This window comes from Atractosteus spatula, chromosome 12 (assembly GCF_055471065.1).
Source record: "Atractosteus spatula isolate fAtrSpa1 chromosome 12, fAtrSpa1.hap1, whole genome shotgun sequence".
NCBI lineage: Eukaryota > Metazoa > Chordata > Actinopteri > Semionotiformes > Lepisosteidae > Atractosteus > Atractosteus spatula.
In genome coordinates this window covers 46616376-46637750 of record NC_142717.1, presented here as the reverse complement: position 1 = coordinate 46637750, position 21375 = coordinate 46616376, and the positions used below count along the sequence as shown (strand labels likewise).

The 21375-nt window shown below is 43.4% G+C and overlaps 1 protein-coding gene across 1 annotated transcript in view; it reads left to right on the top strand.

Moving 5' to 3' along the window:
* Positions 1-21375, top strand: part of skap2 (src kinase associated phosphoprotein 2) — a 70889-nt gene that overhangs the window by 18388 nt on the left and 31126 nt on the right. The window contains exons 5-7 of the mRNA XM_088929038.1: positions 17982-18062; positions 18597-18680; positions 19964-20088. Coding sequence (XP_088785164.1) covers positions 17982-18062; positions 18597-18680; positions 19964-20088 — 290 coding nt within the window. The remainder of the gene's footprint in view (positions 1-17981; positions 18063-18596; positions 18681-19963; positions 20089-21375) is intronic.

Sequence of the window (21375 nt, the reverse complement as noted above, 5' to 3'; positions counted from 1 at the left end):
TACTGTAAGTTACTGTAAAATTCCCTTGCTTTGCATGTTAAATCTGTAATTGTTTTTTTTTTCTGGTTTTGGTTGTTTTTTTCGAGTTTCAATTTCTTGACAATGTTGCATAATATTTTCTGCTAGGAAACAACAGTTCCTATAACAGATGTGATCGAATTCACTCTGTGGTGTGTTTGCTGGGACGAGTGGACTAACGTGAGAAGCAGGCCAGGTCACTCTCCCCCTGGAGGGATGCTGCAGGAGAAGCTGCACTCCGCTGCATGGCTCTCCGCCTCTGCTGTGCAGACATCTGAACAGGGCTTCTGCTGGGGCCGCCTGCTGAGCCTGAGGTGGTTTGTTTGGATGTGATGAGTCCAGCAGGCACAGAAGTATCTTGAGCTGGGCAGGATGCAGGGGAGCATCTGCTGACCCTACAATAACAAAGGGCGTTTTCATGGACCGTCGGCTGTTAATGCCGGTTGAGCAAGTGGAGTTACCTCTTCGCAGCTCCACCAGGATAGGGATGGAAGACCTCCAAGGAAAAACAGGCTGCTGCTGTAAGTGGTGCTGGTGGACCAGTAGGTGACGCTCTTCCCCCTGAACTAGGATTTCCAAACCAGTGCCCCAGTATGGTGACCAGTGTCCTGTACTGTAGGAAATACTGTTCTGATTAGAGACCCTGACTACTAGGTCACTGACTACTAGTTAAAGACATCATGGCACTTTTTGATGGAGCAGCAGTGTTAACCCCATTGTTATGTCTAAATCCCACACTGTACAATCGTGCCTATTTAATCGTCTACTTAATTCACTTGGTGAAGCAGTTTTGCTTCTCTACCTGTTCATCTGTGCAGTGAGGCTGCTGGTGCAGAATGGCCCCTGTGTGTCTCCCAGGTAGGGCTGCTGGTGCAGAATGATCACTGTGTGTCTCCCAGGTAGGGCTGCTGGTGCAGAATGGCCCCTGTGTGTCTCCCAGGTGGGACTGCTGGTGCAGAATGGCCACTGTGTGTCTCCCAGGTGGGGCTGCTGGTGCAGAATGGCCACTGTGTGTCTCCCAGGTGGGGCTGCTGGTGCAGAATGGCCACTGTGTGTCTCCCAGGTGGGGCTGCTGGTGCAGAATGGCTGCTGTGTGTTTCCCAGGTGGGCTGCTGGTGCAGAATGGCCACTGTGTGTCTCCCAGGTGGGGCTGCTGGTGCAGAATGGCCACTGTGTGTCTCCCAGGTGGGGCTGCTGGTGCAGAATTGCCACTGTGTGTCTCCCAGGTGGGGCTGCACTTCAGTGGTAGATGAGGTGGGTCTCCTCCTATATGCAAATCTTTTCAGGATCCTTTGGGGTGACAAAGTGTTATATAAACACACACATGCCCTTGTCTCATATGTGTGATAGCTCAGGAATGTCCCCTGTGATTCTCTGCTGCAGTCAGTCCTAGAAGAATTCTGCTGTGCAAAGGTCTTTGTGCTCCATTCAATCATCACTGCCTGATCCTGATACCTTGGGACTTGCAGGTGGCATGTGTAGACAAAGGCTCTGGAGCTTTAAGCTTTGTCTTCAGGGGGAAACTGAAGTGCAGAAGAAATTCCTTGCAGCTGGGTGCCACTTCTTCTGGGAGTGGTTTCGAGTGACCATATGGTCCAGTTCTTTATTTTGAGGTGGTCAAAGCAGAGCTTAAAAATAAGTGTGGAGGAGCTGCTGGATCATGAGAGAACTTGGCATTAACTTTAAAATATTTTCCAGTTATAATTTGCTCCACATTAAGGACTGAGTTGATGGCACTGGGTTCAAGACTGTAGTGAACAGAGACCTTGGGATGTGCCAGAGGCTTAGCAGTGTTGTGAGTATTGGCAAGAGCAGCATCCGGTCCTATTCTCTGATGCTGTTAGATGTCAGGGGGAATCCAAATGTTTAAATGTGCGGGATCCCATCACAGATCAGGGTTATTAAAATGGAACAAACACACCAACACAGCCCTGCACACAGAGGTCTGTAAAAACATCCTTAATCTGCTGTAATATTACTGGGACACACAAACAGAACACAAACAGGAATGCTACTGGTCCCTAAAAATACAACACTTTCTCATATGAGATAGGAGCTTCTGTGCCATCTAATATTTCCCAGTGGTTTATTTATTATGTGCCTGAGTATTTGTAATAATTAATATTTTCTTGAATTTATAATATCTCACCAGGGTGAGAGACAGCCAGGCAAAACAGACCCTGACGAAGCTGTGGTCACAGCTTGGTCAGAGAGACTGGGCGACACAGGCAGGCCTGGCTGCCCAGAGAGGGCAGTCTGTGCTCCCACTGCCAGCGGGGAGAAGCAGAGCCAGAGATGCTCTTTCTGCTGCACTGTAAGAAACAATCTGGGATCAGACAAACATTCTTCTGGAAAGAACAAATCTAATCCCAGAATTCCCACAGCTGCTAAAATCACAACAGCTACCACTCCCAGTGGGGGAGGGAAACCAATCGAGCTACAGCCCAGTATGTGAGCTCCTGTCACAGTCTGAGGAAGAGAGAGCGAGCCTCTCAAATAATATTATTTTTTGCAGATGTCTTGCCAACTGTTACTGCTTTTGCAAAAAAAGTCATGCTTCGGTCATGCCAATGGAGCTCGGTGAATTTGAATTTGATCCAGGTGGCCAAACAATTAAACTATTTTTTTTACTAGGACTAAACCACTTGCAGTTAAATCATTAATTCAGTGTTAATGGTGGGTGAGACACAGACGAGCAGACTCCAAGACAGGATAGAAGGGCTCACAGGCACAAGGATTGATCGTGGTAGAGAAGAAAGTGAAGCAAGAAGAGAAGCAATTAGTTCCATGACAATGTTTCCTCCTTCATAGACCGGGACTACAGAACTACGGATATGAGCACTAAAGATACCCGCATGGTAATAAAGTAATAACCAAGACCAAAAATGTAAACGACAAATATAAAGTTACAAACTACACACTCTTTGTACAGATACTTACACTTATCTTACACAATGTGCTTTGTTACGACTGGTCTTCTCTGAGTATAGGGGTGTATATTTGTTAACATATAAATTTACTTGCATCTCAAGCTGGTGTCATGACCCAATTGAATTGATTTTTTTATTTATAGTTGTTCGGATATCAGAGTGGGACCCCTATTTTATTCCAATATATTATCCAGTGTTTTTAGATGAATGTCTCCATGAGAGTAAATAGATTAACATGCTGTTGAGTTAAGCAAATTCAGTAAATAAGGCAGGAAATGATTCGTTTTTCAATTGGTCTAATTGTTTAGCAAGGAAATGGCTTAGGAGTTCAAAGACATTTGTGCAAAGCCTTTAGTGACTAGGTTCTGTTTTATTATACAGATGCAGAAATGCAAGACAAAACTCAGGTCTAATGTGTTTAATTATTTTAAACATAGATCACAAACCATATCACAGAAAATGTGAATAAAACTACTGATCAAAGAATTATACATTTTCTTTTGACTTTGCTTGACGGGTTGTCCACCCATTGTTGTCTTGTGTTGTGCAGAGTTAATGACAGTGTTGTGTAGTCCCATTCAGGTGAAGCACAACCACAATATGAGCCGGCCTAATGGCTGTTTTTGTTTTTATCTTCTGCGGCTCATGTAATTATTAAAAAGATCTTTTTGCTGAGCGAGCAAGCGAGTGTGGCTCTGGCAGGCAGAGGCTGGGCGGTGCTGCTCCAGGACGCAGAGGCGAGATTCGCTCTTCTTTCGCACTGCAGACCCGGCTTCCCCTCCGTTCCTCCACTAATGCCATCCTGCACTCCTCTCCTCCTTCATCCCCCATCTGCTCTGTTCCTCCTCTCCTCTCCTCCTTCATCCCATCTCTGCTCCGTTCCTCCCCTCCTCCTATTGTAAGCTATGTCTACAATAACTAAAATCACACGTGAAAAAATATACAAGAAAAAGTAGTGCTACTCCTTTCTAAGTACAATTCGAATACAGAATTAGAAATATTAATATACAGTAGAACTAGACATATAAATATGTTGTAACTGACACACAACAACTCAACAGAATGTTATCATGATGTGATTTTATCAACTAGATACATTTTGAATTCAAATCATTCACATAGGTAGTAGGAAGTTATTTTAGCATGCAAAGCAAATGATAAAACTAGCTTTACTCAAGAAGACACAGCCATTTCGCTTGGCCTTGGGACATCAAATACAATATACTGTAAATACTGAGTTATGTTAGTACTGTTTTGTTACCAAAATAAGCTGGCCTTATTAAAGAAGAACCAGCAACAGTTAACTAAGCAAATTCAATTCAGACTTGCCACAGGGTCTGATCCTAATGGTGAGCAAAGTAGGTTTGTTGAGATTATGTTGCCAGTGTTCAGTTCAACTGAATTAAGGAAAGGTTCTAGCCCTTTGATGGGATTTCTGCATCTTTAAGCTAACCGGACAGGTGAGATGAAGAAATAGGTGTGACCTCTCTTGTGCCCTGTCCTTCAGCGCAGTAATGAATGGTCCTCTTTGGATCGTTGGACCTCTGTGGTCCTCCCTTGCTGTGTATCCTCAGGTACATCACAACAAGCTTCCTACAGTACATCACATGTATTGACTGTTCCTTGTGCTGTATATAGTCTCTGAGAGATGAGGGAAGAACACAGGAAGGTGTCTCTCCCAGCAGTTTCCTCGTTTTCTAGACACATGGACGATAGAATCACAAAAGCTATTTATTATCAGCCATGGCTCTGGTCCAAGAGGTCTGTTTTGGTCAAACTGCAGTCCTCTTACAATATTTACTTTCAGCATCGTCAGCATTGATGCTTCTTTTAAAAGGTGACCATTTCCCAAGCTTCACACATCTGCAGAAGTCAGACTGGACTTTATTTAATCAATTTCTATTTTCTGAATCGCACAGTTCAGTGCAAAGAATCACAGTTTCAGCTCAAAGTGTGTTGAGGTGCCTTTTATAAACTCAAAGTTCTTTTTGACATGGTGGTGACAGGTATGTCGAAGATTTTCCCCTGAAAAAATGCTTTAGTTTTTTCTTATGTCCTTGAGGTCATGCAGCTCTTCTGAGATATTTTTTTTATATCGCACACATGTGAAACATCCTTGACTGTACTGTTTCAGTCCAAGGCTGTTGCCATTTTGTAGAGTCTCATGCTCGAGCAGTTGGGGGCTAGTTTCACATTTTTTTTCTCTTTGGAGCAACCTGAACTTTCACTTGATCAGCCACCCTGGCAGAGTACAGATGTAGCCAAAAACAAACAGGCTCATTAGCCCTTAGAAAACAAGAGGTTCGAGATGCAGTGTAGTAACACTCAGGGCTCTCGGCCATTTGGCATGGCTGCAGGGAGCTGTAGTGTGTGTGGTAATGGATGATGCTCATTGATGTTGTTTTGTGATGCAGATGGAAAAAATGAAGGCGTAGCTCCTACTAAAAGACCCAGTTAGAGCAGAGAAGGGAAGCTCTTTTCTAGTCTGTGCGTCTGACATACTGTATGACATCTCTTCTTCTCTTCGTATCTCTTGTATGTGGTTATACGAGTAAAAATAATCACCAGTGCAGCATCCTTACGTACACACTGACGAAACGATTGCTCTATAAATACAGTAGCGTACACACGACAAGTAATTCTCCAAGGTGTGGAGTGAAAGTTTTAGAACACTTGTCAACATATCGTACGCAGGATAAAAAAGGCCCGACCGGGTTCTGTGTTTGCTGTGGGACTTTGCAGAAAGGGCTGTGGTATCATTTGAAGCAGAAGAGTCTTTCCCATTTGCCTTTTAGTGTGTATTGCATGCACAAAAGGAGTTTGTCAACAAAGTCCTGACATTTTGAATTTCTCGTTTGAAGATCATTTGATCAATTTCTTGTTATTTCTGAATTTTGTTTACACCTTGATTCAAGAAGAACAAGCATTGGGCTGCTTTTTTAACCTACAGCAATTACTATTCGGGATGACCAATACAATCTCCAGGTGATTTAAGACATCTAAGATACAGTGGCTGTTTTGTGTTAATCGTGATTTGCACTGTATTGATCTGCTTTCTAATTGAACCAAATGTAACGCACGAACTGTTCACCACAGGTAAAACACCTCCCCTGGATGGGGAAGAGGGGGAACAGTGTTTTATTTTCTTGTGAAAGAATGGATCAGGTTTGTCCTGTGGTCACCTGTGTATCCAGCATCATTTTTTACTTCCCGTCTGTGGTTTGGGACTCCTGTGTGTGTCTGAATATGCATGAGGAGGGCACAGCTGTTTTGTGCATATATTTCTGTAGTTATTAGTATTCCATCGGGAGCTGTGCTTCTATGGTACAGTGCTACCATGTGGAAGAACAGCAGAATACACTTAATAAAGTGGTCTGTGGCATATTGCCTGGAGACTCAAAATCACATTAACTCCTATTCTTTAACCCTGTTGGAGAGCAACTAGCAGACGCTGCAGATCTTTCTTCTGTGTTATTCCAGTATAAATCAGTGGAAGGGACTGAGATGGTATAGCAGAAAGAAAAGTATTTTCTGGTACTGTATTTAAAAGACTAAATTAATAGTCTAAGAATCTGCAGTGCCTACTTAGCACTCCTCCAAGGGGCAATCATGCATTTTTAAATCACTTAATGGACCTAAATAACTCCCATTAAGATCATTTACCCCCTTTGACAAAGCAAAGTAAATACAGTGTGCTGTGGGATGGAATGAAAAGCTCAATATAAATACAGGGAAATATTATAATGTGTTGTGTTAAATCCGTTCAGTGTTATTCTCACATCTGTATAGTGCAAATCTAAAGCACAAATCAGGCGTTCCTGTATTTGTGCTTTAGGTGTGTGGGAATGGCTTTAGGCTTCAGAACAGAATAGATCAAAAGATTCTGAGATTTTGCTTGTTGGCCCAGAAGTTCCTCTTGAGTAGGAATGCTATGTAAAAGGCCTATCTCCTTGCACTCAGCATTCCTCAAATATCACAATGTATCTGAGTTCGCTTTAGGACACAGATACAATCTCTCTCTCAGGAGAGATGATGCAATGAGGCCAGTTATGCCACATACAGTATAAGCAGTTCAGCAAGCTGACCCCTGAAGAAACCTGCAGCTACTGCAGTGTCAGCAGCTCTGAAGAGGCAACAGCAGTAAGAGCTGCAGCCTGAGCAAAGACCGCTGAGAGGGTCAGAGCAGAGAAGCCTTGGTCACGTGCACCAGACCAGCCCGAGAAAGAGCCTCAGGCCTGGGAGCTACAGTAACTCTTTCACTTGTTTATATTGCTTCCATTCACAGCAACGCAGCCTGTTCTTTAATTTTGTATTTTGCTGTGTATTTTCCAAAGCAGACTTTTTCTGAACATCACTCTTTGCTGTGATTTCTAACCAAATATTTCCTTGCTCTTGTAGATATTCAGTTTTTGAAAATTTTCAGCTTGCAGTCGGAAGGAAATTGCTGTTTGTTTTTTACTGTTACGACATATTTGAAAATTTAAAATGTAATTTTTATCTGCTTGCATAAGTACAACAGATAATTAATGTGTAAAACTCTGTAAACACTGTACAGGTATGTTGTCCCAGCTCAGTAAATAATAATAATAATAATTTCAAAAACATCTTCTACAAACAAAATGTACATAATTTTAGTTTTGTAACCTGTTGCAAATTGCCTACAGAACAAGGATAGCCAAGCAGCATGCTGCACCAGCTGAGAGAGAACTCAGCTGTGGAATGCATAACGAAGAGCTCTGATAATATTGCCCGTGCCCTGGCAGACCCTGCACCTCTGCGTGCTCAGCGGGACTGAGGACATGTGGACAATCAGCCTCCATTGTCTGCTGTTCCACACTAGGGACTGCGGGTCACCAAGAGTGCGCAGCTGCACACTGAAATACTTTGCTCAGCAGGTATGAGCAGGATGTGAAACTTCAAAGGGTGATAATTTTATGTATATTCCCTACTTGTCCATATTTCTTGAGTGGTGGAGAAACCGTGTATTAAACCATTTAGAATTGCAAAGAAAGATGAGAGAGCAGGTCTCTGTGTGGTATTAACACATTGAGGCGTGCTCAGCGCAGCGAGACTCACGGACACACACACAGCACTCAGACTGCGCTGTTAGTCAGGTGCCCGGGCAGCTTCAGGGAGGACAGGACGGGACGGGACGCCCCGCTGACTGCTGGCCGGGCCAGGCTAGAGTCGTGAGCTCTGGGGCCCAGCAGCCCCAGTGACCCCTGCTGCTCCGCTCTCTCAGGAGAAATAAACATGTTCAAAATTCAAAACCTTCTGGCGGCTGAACTGCAGGCATGCACCCCATCACTTAGAAATGGATATTTTTTGGTTCTGTAGAGACATGGTCCTTAGTTGCCTTATAGAAGATGAACTTATCATGCAGCAATAAACCCCTTTTGTCTAGACAGTTCCTGACTCTGTGGCCTTATAAAAAGTTATAGCACCGCTTTTTATTAACACCTGTCCTAGGGTCATCATTGCGAACGGACCACATGCAGGAGTAGCACGTCCAGGTAGAGGGGGCCTGAGCTGTTGTCCAGTCAGCTCTGTCGCCAGCCTGCATACCTCACAGCGCAGCCTGTTGGTAGGTCACCCCCGATACCCTAGTAATATATACCCTACCCTAGAGCAGAGCAGACCGGTCAGCTATCACCAGCCCCGAGCGGAGGAGACAGATTACCCACTAGCAGGGAACTTCTGAAAGCTTGTGGTTTCCTGATGAACTGCAGAAGTTACTGTATAGTGACCCATGTGACACAGGGTGGTAAATGCCTCAACGTGCTGAATTGTATTTTTTTAACCATATATCTTACAGTGTGACTGCCAGAGCGGCTCAGGGGTTAGCATCATCCTGTGTGGCTTCCTCTGCTTTTGAAGTGAGCAAGATGTAACACTGACAATAGGATGTAATGATAATTATACTACGGAGTGCCTCCACCAAAGGCCACAAAGTGCAGCTCTGCTGTAATTTCCTTCTATATTTTTGACAGGTCAGACAATAGGTGAGGGAGACCTTTACATCCTTAAGCATTGCAACAGTTGTTGATTTTTCTCTTCTGTACCTCTGTGGATTAAAGGTCTGTTATGTTGTAGGTTGATGCCAAGTTCTTGTCACACAATTCAGAAAGAAAAAATACTGTCCAGGCTCAGAAATTTCCATTACTGTCAGATCTGTAGGGCATCATCTAAATAAAGGATATTTACTGCATAACCGGAACAATTAAGGCACTGCTGTGAACTGGCACTGTTTTGAAACAGAGTAGACGGCACCAGCAGTTTAAACAGTCAGCACTGTAAATTTCAGACCCATCTAAAAAACACCGCAATTAGCATCTGCAGCATTATTGTGCTAATGACCCTTCTCATCGCCATTGAGTGCATTAATCTTCTTTCCCATTTGTTGTAACAAAAGCTCCAAAAATTCTGTTCTGGAGGCTTCCTGAGGGTCTTATCAAACCCTCCAACCCGAGTCCGAGCTCCTGGGCTGAGTCTGTCGGTTAGTTTTCACAGTGGGGCTGGTGCTGCTGGTGTCTGCGGGTTAGTTTTCACAGTGGGACTGGTGCTGCTGGAGTCTGTGGGTTAGTTATCACAGTGGGACTGGTGCTGCTGGTGTCTGTGGGTTAGTTATCACAGTGGGACTGGTGCTGCTGGAGTCTGTGGGTTAGTTTTCACAGTGGAACTGGTGCTGCTGGTGTCTGTGGGTTAGTTATCACAGTGGGACTGGTACTGCTGGTGTCTGTGGGTTAGTTATCATAGTGAGACTGGTGCTGCTGGAGTCTGTGGGTTAGTTTTCACAGTGGGACTGGTGCTGCTGGAGTCTGTGGGTTAGTTTTCACAGTGGGACTGGTGCTGCTGGAGTCTGTGGGTTAGTTTTCACAGTGGGACTTGTGCTGCTGGTATCTGTGGTCAGTTCACTATAGAGTTCCAGTAATGTGAGAAAGTCTTTCAGAATAACGTGTAATTTGTTTGTTATAAGTAAATTAAGAATTGAAATAAATTACAGTATATTTCCCACATTTAATTTTTGAGGAATTGCCCTTTTGTATAGCAGTATGATAAAAAGTATAATTTTTAAAAGTGTTGTTAGGTGGGCTATAGAAAATGTTACAGGAAGACAGAACAGTTCAAAAGAAGTAACAACAATTTGTGAGGACTTGATTTCTTTGTTAAATCCATGTTTTATAGTGTAAAATAAATTACAGCGTTGCTTTCAACTTATACTGCATGCAGAGTGATGTGAAAGTTTGTTCTTGGCAGTGTAATGAGCCAGTGAAGTCAAATCAGTGAATACGCATCAGGCAGTATGCAGGTCAAGTACAGGACTATTTTAATCACAGCAGACTCAGTTCTAGGGCAGACCTAACTTTGAGACAGCGGTGAGCTGAAATACTTCAGGAACAGTGCTTCCTTGTTTTTCACAAAAGTAACTTAACTTTGTTGGGTCTATGTTTTTCATCTCCTCTCTGATCAGCTTTAGAAAGCTATGTGAAGAACATCATTAAGATGTAAAGATACAATTTTGGTGTCAGTTCAATATAGTCTTGTGGTCATACAATTTTATTAAAATGTATGGTGCAGTTAAGTCGATTCACAGAGATATAAGACATGCAAGTTGTTCTGCTTTATTTAAATCACTATTCTAGGCTCCTTCAAAAAGCAGTCTGAAAACCTGGCATGTTCATGTTAAGGTGTGTGTGAAACCTGCTCAGATTGCATTGCAGAAAGGTGACGTTTCTGTATTCCTGTTTATGAGCAATTGAAATGGAGGTACTCCATCCCTCATGAGGTTTTTTTACCATTCTGTTAGCACCCAGCACAACAAACTGCAATAAAAGTCCTACTAGCAAAGAGTCAAGGGAAGAAATAAGGAAGCGAAAGAGCAATCAATGAAAATTAAATCGGTCCCTAGGTTCTACTGCTGCCCCGACTGATGGATTTAGGGTCACTGTGCAATATAAATGCAGTAGATGGCTTGCAGATTAGAGGCTAATTTGCCTGGTAATTGTGTTTATAAATGTGGATGTGTCAGTGCTGCCTGCAGGCTTAGCCAGAGACGGGCCCGGTGTTTAACAAGCCTGCCCTGACAGTAATGCGCTGTGTCACCCGTCAAGGCACGGCGCGCGTGCTGAGATGTGATAATCTGCCATCGCCGGTTCTTGCAGTGGCTGGAATAAATAAAGGCCCAGCCAGATGAAGAGGGATTAACTGCGCAGATTGAGCAAACTCTTCAATCATTGAGCCAGCGATCTCATAAAGGATTAGCCCACTCTTACAAATATTGATTAGTAATCCGCAACTCAGAAAAATGACAGAACACTTGCACAGGCTGTATGAGGAGTGTATAGCATTTACATTAATAATTAATTTTATTGTCAAAAAGTGACAGATTCACTTTTAAATTATCCTATAAAGTCAGTGAAGATGGATTGCCCTTCTCATGTTCAACTCTTTTTTTCCGTTTTGCCTGGCAGAGCCAATGACTGTGAGCAGTTCAATGGAAGTGCATATTATCATACGTTAAACACAAGCAACAGAGATCCAGGACAAAATGTGTTATTTACCCTAATGTTTAAAAATAAATGGGAAGAACTGGGTAAACTGGGAATAAAGATTTTCTAGCTACAGCTAACATGGGACTGTTTTAATGTTTTTTTCCCTTTCCTGTTAATTTATCTAGATAAAAATTGTCACAGAGGAGCCCCTTTCCCCAGACCAGTAGAAAAGGAGGGGATATTTTTCATCTGCTAAGCTGTTACTCCGGGATTTGATTTGTGCTGAAAGGGACAGTTAGTTTTAGAGCTGGCTTGGACTCGTAGGTTGGAGTATGAGGTTTGTTTTTGGGACTTGAGAATTTGTCTTTTCTTCCTTTCAAAATAAGAAAGTCTGAGGAGCAGCAGAAGGGGAAGGAGGTGCCTACTATCTGCAGGGCTTGTGGTGGTGTGACTCTGCTGCTCTTCTCCACAGAGGCTTGCTACACCACCTCGCTTCAATTTCGATTTGCTGCTCGTAGAAGTAAGTCAAAAGTTAGTTGTCAGATGTTACATTCAAGTGAAATACTACCCAGTGATCAGATCTTAATAAATCATTCCACATTTTATTTAGAGTTTATTAAGTACTAATGAAGATGGGGACAGTGTACTTTTAAATGGCAGCGATAACATGACACTGATAAATCGGTGAAATAATACTCATTACAGTAGTTTTTCTGGTGGTACTTGTCAGAGGGCTGTGGAAAGGTGATCAGGTTTTAAATAAGAAGTGATATTTCACTGCATGGCTCGCTGTGCTTGGTGACACATCTGCACTCAGCTGTCAAACCGCAGATCTGCGCAAAGGAGGCGAGGGGACAGAGCTCGCAGTTCCCTACAGAATAATAAATGGAACTGAAAATTGATTTAAGCACATTGGAACGAGGGATCTAATGGTGAAGTATGAAGACTGATTTCTTCTAAAGTGGCACAAAAACATAGCTTGAAAGTCTTTCAGTTTAAAGAGGGATTATCTTGGGTAGATGGGACTGGACTGCGTCCATTAGAAGGTTAATTCGGAAGCCCGGTTTGAGTGATCGGGGAACTCTTGCTACATCAGAGCGTAAAGAATAAGAAAGGTTACAAATGAGAGGAAGCCATCAGGCTCATTCCATAGTTAGTAGTTTATTGATCTGTCAATCTCATCCACCCAGCTTGAAGGAAGCCGGAGGGTAGCTTGTTCCCCACTCCCACAACACTTTGAGTAAATATCGGCCTCCTGTCCTCGTCTTTTAATTCATTTCCATGCAGTTTCCAATCCTTCCCTCTGGTTTGTGTTTCACTGTGCGTTCTGAAGAAATACGCTTCATGGTCTCTGTGTTTCAGTTTGTACTTTAACCTGGTGTTGAACATGCAGTATTTATATTCCACACATATTGACATTCAAATATTGTCCGTTGGAATTTTCCCATGTCTGATAAGGACTGAGTGAATGTTATGACATGGTAAATAGCACTCCGTATGCAAAGGACAGTTCCTCAGGACTCTGTGCACAAAGGCCAATAGTGCACACAGCAGCTTGTAGTCTGGTCTCCCAGTAGTTAGACGCCGTCTGATGACAGCCCAGCTCTTCTGGAAGGACTTGGGATGCATTGACTGAGGTTCTTGGGTACCAGACTGTGTTAAATCCCAGAATACAGTCACTCTTTTCAGGTTTTCTTCAAAGCTGTTTCACTCTGTACAAGGGCAACGTTAACAAAACACAATTGAAGAACGTGTTAATGCAGTTATTTTGTTGTAATTGTTCTTTTTTACTGATGGAGGTTTAATTCCAAATTAGCTTTTTTTTATTTAGATATATTTTGTCTTCTGAAACCATCACATGCAAGTTTGTCTTAGCTTTATGTTATATATAACTTAGATATATATATATATGATTGTGGAACGAACATTTTCTTCCAATTTCTTAATTCAGCTTATAGGAGATGTAAAATGAGGTTATAATTGAGATAACAATTTTAAGTTGTTTTTAATAGTTCTAGTATGAATTTTGATTTCCTGTTATGTTCTTATTTTCTATTCTCTCATCTTGCTTATTTTATTAAGGAATTGCCACTCAGCTTGAGACCTGTCATTATAATTGGACGTTGAGTGGGGAGGGAGTGCTCGAGAACCTAGAAGTCTGAAGTGCTCCTCCCGAGCAGAGACAGAGATTTTGTCCCTCTTTCCTCTGGACTCCCCTGGGTCCCTGTGCCCGAGGCCGCAAAGCCCAGAGCCCAAAGCCCTCCTGCCTCCTCCATGTAAACCTCACCTCCGAGCCAGCTGGTGTCCTGTGTCCTTTCAGGCCAAAGCCCTCTCTGTCATGCTGTCCTGTGGCTTGTTTAGCACATCGGAACAGCACAGCACCCAGGAACTGAGGACCTGGTCTTGCACCTTGGTGCCTTGTCCAGGACGCTGGTTAAAGTCGAAAGACAGGCACGCTCTCATTGGAATTCACTGTCCTTACAGATAATTCGATTGTGAAATATTTTTCTTTCCTCCTGTAGCAGCTTTTAAATTTGCATAATAATGAAAGATTCTTCCCCTGAAGTGTGTATGACTGCGACGTCTGAATTATGTCCTTCCAAATGTAATAGTTATACAGAATACCGCTCTTCAGAGAAGTCAAATTAAGGAGTGCGTGAGGGGCGTATATTGGGAACCGGAAGTGTTTAAATGTAAGCATTTACATTCAGATTGCTGGGGCTGCATTGCGCATATTTAAACTTAAGGTTGCAAATGAGAGGCGGCCATTTGGCCCATCTTGATTGTTTATTTGGTTTCCAGTAGCACAACAATCCGAGGATGCACTTGTTTCACAGCTTCCCGGTTATTTATGCCAAGTCAATGGCCATCTCATTTTCAGCCTCCCTGCTGGCTGAGCAAACCGGCACTCATGCCCAGCAGCACTTTGAAAAGCTGAAGTGTCCTGCTCAGGCACTGGCCAAGCGCTGGCCAGGGCAGCGCCACCTTCAGACATGAGGCTGCCGCTCTGCTGCTGGTGGGCTGCGCTGTGAGAAGCCCAGGAGCTGCTTGTGTGCTATGTGGGTGCTCTCATGATACTTACTCTATCAAGGCAGGAGGAAAGTGAAGGGTAGGGGTAGGATACAACAGTGAGCACTTCTGCTAGGTGTGTGTACCAGAACTGGTGCCGTTTAACACTGAGCTCAACATCTCGCTCTCCACCGATGGCAAAAGGAGAAGTCTGCTGCCGTAGTGGCGTCTCTGCACCATGCACACTCTGTAATGTGATACACCGGGGAAAGAAATCTGTTGATCGTTGCCTTGGCTCTGCCGAAGGAAGAGTTGATGTGTAAGAGAGAGTCTGCGTTCTGCCAAGATGACATCACTGGGATTTTGGGACCAGTGCCTTCGATTGCAGACAGCTGCAGTTCAGTGCTCCCCGTGTTTAGACAGACAGGGCAGGAGGAGCAGTCTGATCAAAGCATTCCCTCATGGTAATCACTGGTCCCATCTTTGAGTGCACTCGTAAATATAGGCGCTGTAATGGAGCCAGGTTACTACATCCTCGGGACTGTAGGTCAGGCTGTATTCATAGACGAGTATCCCCCTGCAGCGCCACTGCAATAGCCAATTATTTCGTATATAAAAACTACTGTATGTGCTGTACATCCGAGTGGAGGAGAGAATCGTTAATCCAGGGTGTTGGCCCAGTTTGTTTAGAACACGTCACTGCTCTGTGACCTGTTTTCGGATTCTGTTTTTGAAGTGGTGTAATAAAACACATCTGGTCTTTATTTTGATGAAGGCTTCGTTGCAGTGTTGTCAAAACCTGGTGCCTCAAACCAGTTTAGTTACAGAGTTCCTGCCGGCGAGCCTGCATAAACATGGTTGATAGAGTGCTGAAGATCTGGCATTTGAACTGACCTGTGACCTTATATGGTCACACAGACATGTCTGACCTGTATTTATTCTGGATATTTTTCCAGACGTGATTTCAGACAGCAGCTCTGGAGAGTGGGGTGAATATCCAGAGTAAAGACAACGTTCACACAGTATTTTTCTTCTTATCAAGCAGCATTCTTTGTCTTTCACCTGTATTATGTGTATTTTACCATGTCCAGATACCAATACACATTGGCCTTCTGTATGAGGGATATAAAATATATACAAAATTACACTCTCAATTAATATTTTTACTTCACATCTGTAGCTACGGAAGTCAGACATACAGGGGCTCTTATTTTATTTTTATTTTTCCATCTCTGTGAATACATCCCTGGAATACTGGTATGTAAACAGTGGTATCACCCAGGCTACTGTGAAGTGTGATTTGCAGTTTAATCTTGATTGATTTACAGGCACTAAGAGAGGTGTCACCTTTTATGATTTATCTGCCTGCTCCTGAATGCTTTCCTAGTTGTGCTGCTCAGCTAATAGTGCTCATATTCCCATCTCAACCGCAAATGAAATACCTTTATCCCTTCTTAGTAGTTTTTATTATGTTTAATTTTGAATTCTGTCTTTGTTGATGCTTTATTTATGCCTACAGACATCAGAGTCCTAGTGTGTGTTTTATTAGCCTCTGCTGAAAGTGACACTGCAGAAATGCTGTATAAAACACTTATAATTTCTAACGTCAAGAAATCATTGTAAAACAAACTTTGGTAATATATGGGTTTCATGTGCAGTTTTACACTGCCAGGGAATGAGGGTATTTCAGATTTTCTCTTCACATAATCCTCAAAGGAGATTATTCTTGTATTTCTTCTGGAGAGAGCTCAAATCTTCTTTATATAACAAGCAAATGTTTTAAGACAAAAAACAGTGCATTTGAGGAGAAAGTACAATTATTACAACATAACAAGCTCTAGAGATTAATAATATAAATGCGATTGTATAGCTGTAGTGGGACAAGCTGATCGCCGGTGATGAGAGCACCATCAGAGGACAGGCCGGCCTCCTCCATGTCCAGACAACAACCAGCACCACTGCAGGGACTTCGCTGTCATTAAGAGCTTGTACACAACACAGCCAGCTGCCAGCTTTAATCAGGAATCACACGTTAAAGCCCATTTCCGATAACAAAGGCTCCTCTTATTATCGTTGACTTTGTTTTGGGAATATTGGGCTTCCTGTACAAGAACATGACAATTTCACAAGGGAGGGAAGTCCATTCAGACCATCCTGCTTCTTTGGTTGCTCGAAGATTAATGGGCCAAAGATTCTGTCAAGATGCAATTATGTCTCTTCAGATGTTGTTAGAGGAACATTTGTCATACATTTTCTAGAATGTAATTTCCCTAAATTTGTATTAAATGACGCTGATGTATAGGAAACTGCTTCCCACAGCAGTGGGCTGGACTGTAATGGTTCGGTTCGGTTCCCCTCACCTGGCTTGGGGGCTCTGCTGGCAGCGAGCGGAAGAGCTGTGGCGCCACTCCTGCAGATCCCCAGCCAACCACGTGCCACACGGCCTGCAAGAAGATCAGCACCCTGCAGTACCAGAAGTGCTCCAGCATACAGTTCTGTCTCATTTCCTGCGCCGTTAATGGTAAAAGGTTGGGAAAATTAGTAAACATAAGCAGCAAAATCAAATAAAATCAACCTAATAAATAAGCCTACAGGTAAATCAAATAAACCACACCTAAACAGGTGGTTCTAAAGAAGGCCAAGAGCATTATGGAGTGTGAATTTACATGACTCCCATCTGTGATACGCCTTTGTGTCCCTGGGTGTCAAAGAAACAGACACAGAAAATCTTCCACCCCCTCTGCAATCTCACTCTCAGAGAATGTAAAGTATGTAAAATCACTTTCTAATCTCCTGTAGCACTGTTGCATTGTATTCTTTGTTGATGATGTTGGTCTGTTATTAGTTTATTGTTTTGTTGGACCCTACTATAAAATATAGTCAATTTCCCCTAGGGGATAATAAGACTGAATTGAAATAATTTCTAGCGATACACTGGAATGTCTTGCATTGAAATAATGAATAAAAAAATGGGTTAGATTGTTTTATTATAACTTTAATTTTTCCTTAAACAGAAGGCTTCTAAGCACATTTTAAGTTCATTTTCTGGGTTGGAACTGTGTGCTCTTGCTCTCAGCCAGAGAGAGTGTGATTTACTCATTGGTCATGCGAATAAAGCATCTTGAATTGAATTGCTGTGGAATAGTGCACCTCTGAACCTCCTCTCTCTGTGCTGAACAATTGCACCTCTGGGTTTCACATCGGCTGGTAGTGGAAGGAATAGATCTTCTTTCAGAGTCTGAGCAAAGTGCCTGCACCTCCCCCCTTTATGAGGAGTAAGCACTGTGTGGTATGTAGAACCTCTTTCTCTTGAACTGGAAAGTGGAAGAGCACCTGGATGAGGCATGTCTGTAAAGTCTGGGTTTCCTCCCTGAGTGGAGTTCTGTCTCGGTGTGTGTTAGAGCAGTGCAGCTTGAAGGAGCAAGCAGCCATGAGAAATGAAGCAAGTTAAACTGAAACACTGCTTTGTCTTGCTGCTTTTAAGCTCAGAAAGGGAATCAGCTGCGTGAGTATATTTTTCTGACTATTGCAGGAGCACAGCAGTCCCCAGCAGTGGCAGCTCAGGATCTCCCTTCAGTCTTCAAGGCAGGATACCTGGAGAAACGAAGGAAAGGTAATGTACTACGACCTGACCAAACCCATTCACCCTTACCACACCCCTTCACATTGACCACACCCCCATTCACAATGGCCACACCCCTTCACGTTGACCACACCCCTTCACCATGGCCACACCCTTCATGTTGACCACACCCCTTCATATTGACCAGACCCTTCACTGTGGCCACACCCCTTCAGTCATGCATGTTCAAAAGACTGGCAGCAGTGAGGGCAGGTGAGAGGAGGCAATGAGAGGGCTCCAAACTCACTGGAGCGTACTGCTCTCTCCGGCTGCTGGCATTGCTTCCTGTCACACTCACTGCCCCCTGAGCTGCTGGCTGGAGATCTTCATGAGACGAGGAGCGGGAGAGGGAAAGCTCTGACTTAAATGCACAGTTACAGAGAAGGTTAAAACACCAAATCTGAGTTGAAGCAAGCTGCATTTTCATCCATAGTGCCCATCTTTTGCAAGCAATGTACCTGAGACACAGTAGATGTTTATTCACGCCGGGCTGTTTCTCCACATCTTTCTGTCTTTGTTTTTCAGACCACAGCTTCTTCGGCACCGAGTGGCAGAAGCGCTGGTGTGCTCTGAGCAACCACACGTTCTACTACTACGGGAGTGAAAAGGGTAATGTCTAGTGGTGGCGATCGCAGTGTGGCTCACGTTTCCCCCGTGACCTGTGCCACATCTTCAGTGTGCAGATCCTGAAGTTCGGCTTGTGTTCACACAGCCTGTCCTTTCCCTGCCAGCTGGGCACTGCACCCAGTCCTGCACTGGCCAGCGCAGCCCAGGGGAGATTCTCGATGTCTGTGGCGAAGCAGTCTCACCCACCTTCTTCCCAGAAGGGGCTAAACCTACATTTCAGAGACAGCTCTGTGACAAAAAAGAAACAAAATTCTGTAGATGGGCTTTTCTGCCACGTCCGTTTCATCCGAACAGTTACAAGGAGAATTCAAGACAGATTGAGAAGAGCTGCATCTGGTTCTGACCAGTTTGCTGCTGCCTAAGTCTCTTTCTTCAGGAGCCTCTTCAAGCTCAGTGTTTCCCTTCTGATTTACAGTTTGTTTTTGCTAACTGGATGTAACACTCTGCACATGTCTACATTAAACGTCACCAGTCAAGTGTTTGCCCAGTCTTGAATTGTATTAAGGATATTTTAGTTTGATTTTCTGCCTCCACAGTATTTGTTAATGCTCCTGTTTTGGTATCATCTGAAATTTACTAAGAATCACAAGAATCTAGATTAATGATGTAAATTAGGAAGATCGGTGGTTCTAGTGCAGATCTCTGCGGTACTCCACTAATTGCATCACTGCAGTCTGAGCACTAACATCTGTCCTTTCTTTTTTCTGTTAACTAATTCTCAATCCAAACACACACATTTCCCCAAATGTCTACAAATTGTAATCTGAGAATCTTTTGTGACAAAGCTTAGATTTTCAGAAATATACATTTTTGATAAACACATCCTATCCACCATTGCTTGTTCAGTGACAAGATGATCAAATAAATGTGGTATTGTTTTTGTGCAACTTATAAATTAAAGGTTGGCATTTCATAGTAGCAGATTTTCCCAAAACATGAAAGCTGTAAGAGTAAACAGGTTGTATGATTCATGTTTTCTTGATGTACTTTTTGAACTGCATTGAACCATTGTGTTGCCTAAGTAGAAAATGCAGCCCGGTCGAGCATTAAGTGACACCAGCTAAGGCCTTGATGTTTTCCACACTGAGCAGGGTATTGGTTTTGTGTGAAATGTGAACAGTGAGCGGAACTGGCTGTTAATAAAAACGTTGTTTAGAAGAGAAAGGAGAACAGCCTGTCAGATCGTGGGGAGTGTGGCTGCTGACCTTTGCATCTTCCCAAAGTGGCCAGAATGGTGAGCAGCGCTTCTCCTGTCTCTCCCACAGACAAACAGCAGAAAGGCGAATTTGCTATAGATGGCTACGCAGTCAAGATGAATAATACCCTCCGAAAAGATGCCAAGAAAGATTGCTGTTTTGAAATATCAGCTCCTGACAAACGCATCTATCAGGTTTGTTGCCCTCTGTATCTCATGGAAATGAACTCGGCAAGAGAGTATCTATAGGGATGTGCTGTGAAAATTGCATGCATGTCTTTTGTATTTTTTAATGCCGGTTTATATATTTGTAGGGAAATGATCAAACTCAGTTATTGCTATACTCACCATTAACAAGCAGAATATCATTCTGTATATTATTAAGTAAGCATCGTAGAGTGAGTATTTTATGAATGTTGTTTTTGATCTTGTGTGGAAAAGCACAGCTGTTACTGAAATATTCTACATATCGCCATTTTCAGAAGAACATTTTATCTGATAAGGAGGCAGTCTGTTCTTCCTGCACTTTTTGCAAAGCCTTAGACGATAAATTAAGATTCATCTCAAGAGGTGTGTACAGACATCTAATTGTATGTGTGTCATTTTTCTTTCTTGAATTTCCCAACAAAGTCCATCTGTCCAGATTTTGTGGACGGGAAGGTCTTCCTGGCTTTCTCATGCATTTTTACATAATTGATGCTGTGATTGATGCGCTTGTCAAACAGGTTCGGTTTTGAAAAAAATGTAACCGGGGAACGCGGATTGTGAAATTTAGTCCATTGCTCAGTTTAACTGAATAATAAAGACTGGTGCAAGACCTGTCTTCCTAATGCTGAAAGAAATAAAGTTTTGTGTTGTACAAAGTTGTAATGAAGGTTAGGTCCATACCAGAGCCACAGTGGCTGACTGGGCCCGAGCCTCTCCCAGTCTTAGTTACCTGACCAGAAAATAGAGAGAACGTCAGCCCTCCCACACCCCACCCTCAGCACAGGACAGGTGGGACGTTACCCCCCAGACCTGCAGGTCCCCACTCATACAGCTGGCTGCACTAGAGCAACTGGGGCACAGCAGCAGTGTCTGCAGCCAGGGCTCAAACCCACAACCTGTCCCACACCCCTGCCCTGCCCCCACGCCAGGTGACAGTGATGAACTTATTAAGTTTTGGGAGGGGGCAAGGATGCACAGTTTGACCCCAGTCCTGTTTGTCTGAGGTGCAGGTCCCACATTGTGGTTTGCAGCCTGAGATGCATTTCAGATCCATCTCGGGCCCGGCCACGCTGAGCTGCTCACTGTACAGCTCCTTCAGCTCTGAGGTGTATTCCTCAGGCAGCGGGTGTGGGGGGTGCAGGTTTCATACATTTCAAGCATGTTTCCATTGCAGCTGAAAGCCACTTCATTAAGTTGTCAGGTGGAGTGTAAGAACCTGACAGGAACATTTTTAAGAAAATTGTACACAGCAGTCTCAGCGAAACCGCCGATGTC